The 4,701-nt window shown below is 44.7% G+C and overlaps 1 protein-coding gene across 1 annotated transcript in view; it reads right to left on the bottom strand.

The window, feature by feature from the left end:
- The window catches only part of LOC127750580 (uncharacterized), a 61,734-nt gene extending 58,559 nt beyond the window's left edge, over positions 1-3,175 (bottom strand). Inside the window, exon 1 of the mRNA XM_052272622.1 lies at positions 2,996-3,175. Within this exon, the coding sequence (XP_052128582.1) occupies positions 2,996-3,079 (84 nt within the window). The 5' untranslated portion in view covers positions 3,080-3,175. The remainder of the gene's footprint in view (positions 1-2,995) is intronic.
- Between the last annotated feature and the right edge of the window lie 1,526 nt (positions 3,176-4,701).

Genomic DNA, 4,701 nt, shown 5'->3' with positions numbered 1-4,701 from the left:
TAATAAAAATATCATAACATGTGTTATGAAAATAGGATTGTAATGAAATTTCAATGGCGTGCCATGAAATTGTCGTCAAATTTAATAACATTCTTCTTAAATTTAGAATGTCATTAAATTTATGACACCTTTATTAAAATTAATGTTGACTACTCGGTTGACTACATAATAAAATTTTAAACATTTTTAACAGTGTTCCCACACAAAGTTCCAGAAAGGTGGTTTTTGAACACAAAATTAATATATTTTCAGTTTGGTCTCCCCTTAGCTTGCTTTGATAGTTATCACGCATCTGCTAACCGGCGTTCTTCGCGGTTTTATTTATGGTTTCCGCATAGGACAAATATCAAAAATCAGAAACCTGTACCCTAGGGCGCATGGCGAGTCCGTCACGACACTTAAGCCCCCGACGGTGGGATAGGGGGTAGACTACCTTTTTTTTTTTTTTTTTTTTTTCTGACACACCAAAATGCTTACGAACTAAATGCAACGGTACATACAATTTTAGTCTTTTGCTTTGCTCGGTTTTTTTCTATTTCGAAGAAATTGTTTCAAGAGACACAGAGAGGGCAGTCTGCTGTGCTAGAAGGCGTTGGCTGATCGGCGCCGCGCCCGGTTCCCGGGGCGCTCTGCGGACTCCAGCGCTCGCCGTTCAAATCTGGCTAGACTTTCGACGCAACTTTTGGTACCGCGGCCATCGGTAGACCTTCCCCTACAATTCTAGACCAAAGCGGGGTCTACGCGATAAATATTGAGGGGGCTAGATGTCTCAACGTGCGGCAAGGTGGCAGCGACGGAGAAGAGAGCTTCCTGTCCCCTCTCTGTAGTCTCTTGATTGTTAAGCGATTGTTTGCAAAGGCTAGGAAGGTTCGTGCAAACAATAGGTTTGCATTACGAACTATTTCTTTGTGTTTGGTCGTGAGCTTACGAGCAATTAGTTCGTAATACAACACTTCAAAATTCTTCGTAAGTTACGAAGGTTTTGCTTTGCATTGCGAACCTATTGTTGGTAGGCAATTTACAGCGCAGTTTAAGGGGGCAGACATGTGAAATGTAAAGGTGTGCGAGAATCGTCACTTTGGAAAAACTACATTCCGCATCGATTTATTAAGGTGTATTTAGAGCATCTGGACGCTAATTTTGCCGTTGGCGCCAGTATGTACACTCTCCAGGAACATGCCGATCTTCGCCTTGCACTGGAACGGTGCAGTCGCTCTCGGTGTGCACAATTGTAACGCAACGGACGGGTCTGCGACGGTTAAAAAAATTGAGTTACTCTTAAAAGATGCTGCTAGTGGTTGACCTGGGAGTACTCAAAAAGAATCACAATGGACAAAAAAAAAATTTTAGTAGATGATACTTGCAGTATCACTGCTTGTACAACAGCTAAATGGGTAGCGTTCACGATAGTCACCACTGACATCATTACTCTGATTGAAATATGAGGTGGGCATGCTCCTGGAGAGTGCGCGCACCGGCACCAAGGGAAAAATTAGCGTCCATTTACGCTCTTAATATACTCATTTAATCCTAGATCAGCGGTTCCCAACCTTTACTTGCTCGCGACCCCAAAATGGACCTTATTTTTTTTTTCGCGACCCCATAGAGTGTACGTCGCGACCCCACGCGACACCAGCCCCCCACCCCCCCGAAAAAAACCCACCAATGATTATATTGATTTAGGTAGAATTGAATGCTGTTCCTTTGATAGGTTTGTAGGTAATTTGTCGTTAACTCACACACATCAAATGGCCAGGGACAAGTTTTGTTCAGACTAGATGTGTCTTTGTGCACATCTATAAATCAAATACAAATTTGTTTCTGATGAAGGTGTGAGCAAAGACACATCTTACCTAGGTACAAAAATAATCCCTCCCCATTTAGAGTGCAGATGTTCGCATTTCTTAGAGAAATACTTATTTAATAATAATAAAGCAGAATGTAGGATATGTGTTTCGCTGCATACTCACTCACACCCCTCTGGGTTTCCCGTCTACCGTGCCCCCCACGGGCTCCTGCGGGTAAAGGGTCAACTAGGTATACCTGGGGTCGCGGCCTGGCTGTTGCTGGACCCCTTCCTGGGGAAACATGGAAAAACCACCAGCTGTGCGCCTTCCTCAACTCACTGGCTCAGAAGCGCAAAACAACCGATGGTTTTTCCATATTTTAGCACAGGAAGACACTTTCGGTGAGGTCCAGTGGGAGCCTGGCCGCGACCCCACGCGACCCCCGGCCCCTCGCCGCGGCCCCAAAATTTCTTCTCGCGACCCCAAATGGGGTCGCGACCCCGAGGTTAGGAACCGCTGTCCTAGATTGATGCAGCGTGTAGTTTTCATGGAGTGACTACTTTCTTCCCCATACCCTTCCATTCACAGGACTGCCCCCTATAATTAGGGGGTCCATGGGTTGACACATGATCCGCAAGGACACGTCCTCTAGCCGCACCACGCTGGCGCTGCCGTGCCTCCTACACTCCTACATAGCGGCGCGTAAAAGGCAGTCGGGGCCAACGAAACGAAAATCGCGACGCGCAACGGTAAAGCGTTGTCCGATTGCGTCCATCTTTGCTGTCAGCTTCGTCACAGGGTCGAAATCTATCGTTTAAAGAGCTATCCTCCGCAATCGCAGAGTTTGAACCCCAAAATTGCCACGGATCCGTAACTTATTACTTAGGTAGCTTTAACGTTATATTAACCGTTAGGGTTACAAATTGAATCATTATTTACCGTTGTCCTTTGGCAATAAGTTAGTTATTTGACTATGTCTATTGCCGATCGATTTATATTGTTGATCGTTGATGTAACCATAAGAGTATAAGTACAACGATATTTTGTACGGTTATCCCTGGCCTACTATAGGTTGGTTCCTATAAGTTCCAATTGTTGAGGGTGTAGGTGGTGGATTTATTTAATCCCTCAATCTCCATTCAAACAATTTACCTCTGCACTACACAAGACTGTCACCTTACATATTACTAGCTTGTCTATTACTGTACCCTGGATGTAAACAATTTGAACAAAAATCGTTGCACGGGCACATTTTCAAGGAAGACCCAGGAGAGATACACGCTTAGTCGCATTGCTGAAGGAGGCGTAGCCTGCAGGGAAGCAAAGGTGGACAGCTAATCTGCGGGAGCCTGGCCTGGGTGCCACCCTGGCGCTAACTGATTGGATGCTCTCTTAGGAAGGCCACGGGCCCCAGGGCCTTTAATAAAAACACGGACCCATGCGTGTAAAGCAAAGAGTAGGGACATGCATTGCTTGCACTCGTTATTACACCAGGAGCATCATGATAAATAAATAAGTGACAAGGCCCACTACATCGAGTCCCACAGTCTCAAGGTCCCACGTTGCGGACCAACCCCAACCCTACATCAGGGTCTGTCCATATCAGAATGGCGACTGAAACTTTCAGCCGCCAGGATCGCTAGTGGCACTGGTCCCCTAGCGCGCCGCCGGCCGGGCGGAGCGTGTGTGAGCCTAAACTAAAATTGCATTCTTGGGTACTTAACTCAAACAAAGTACATCGACCATTACATCAAAATAAAGGTGAAAGTGTGAGGATTACAACGGTATAGGTCCTTATGTGATTGAAGGCCTTGTACTCGATCAGGGCCGTTTGGCAAAATGGGCTGTTTTCCGAAATCACAAGAGCTTTTTCAACCCGTATTTTCTCATGCAAGGAGACGAGCTATCAACCTACATAAAGCGAGCCGATTTTCCGCCTGACTTTAAACTTTTCATTCCTTTTTGCCACACTTTGATACGACTTCTGGTGTTCGAGAACGAAGCTCATATCTGCGCGCATGTCGGGCCAATTTTGAAAAATATGCCCCCAAAATACCTCATCTTCGAAATTTTGCGAAAATTTGGTGAAAGGAGTTCTTGGCATTGTAGAACAAGCTCCTAAATTGTTGTGCTTGCAGGTAGGCCTGGAGCGTGGATGCGGACAAGAGCCTGTTACAATGGTTGTAGAGGCCCGACAGACACGTTTCAAGTGCATTTTGAAGCGATTCTGCGAATATATTGGCCCACAGACCGAGAAGGGGTCAAAAACCAAGCGCAACAATTTAGAAGCTTGTTCTACAATGCCAAGAGCTCCTTTTACCAAATTTTCGCGATAATCGAAGATGAGGTATTTTGGGGGCATATTTTTCAAAATTGTTTTACCATTTGAGTGAAAACGAACGAACCGCACATTTTCGCCGCATACATAGAATTGTTTGTCCCTCCGAGCTCATTCCAACGGTAGAATCACAATTGTGATAGCTGTAAAGATGGCCGAGTTACATGCCGATGAGTTTTCCGATTTTGCTCAAAAAATGATAAATGTCAAAAACACGTTAAAGGCGATAACTTTTGAACGCGTTGAGCTACAGGCTCGAGACAATGTTTTATCTGAAACTAGACACTAACAAGGGAAGGTTTTTAGGTGTTACACACCAATTTCGCTGGGCGCGATACATTTTGCAGGGGACATATGTAGATTAAGATTGGCACCGGTTTTAGCTGCCATACTATGTTTTTCGTTGGTTTTGGACAATTTTTAGTAGGAAAATATCATAAAAGCACCAAAAATGTTATCTTCAAATGCCTATATCTCCGGAACCGTTTGAGTTACACCGTCCAGATTTTGCACAGAGGTAGTCCGCATAGATACTTCAATTGTCTCAAAATATGAAAAGAGTCGAAAAAAATTGTT

Source organism: Frankliniella occidentalis, unplaced genomic scaffold (assembly GCF_000697945.3).
Source record: "Frankliniella occidentalis isolate FOCC.00 unplaced genomic scaffold, Focc_3.1 Scaffold214, whole genome shotgun sequence".
NCBI lineage: Eukaryota > Metazoa > Arthropoda > Insecta > Thysanoptera > Thripidae > Frankliniella > Frankliniella occidentalis.
Note: the sequence above shows the minus strand (reverse complement) of the source record. Positions and strands in the feature narration are given on the sequence as shown.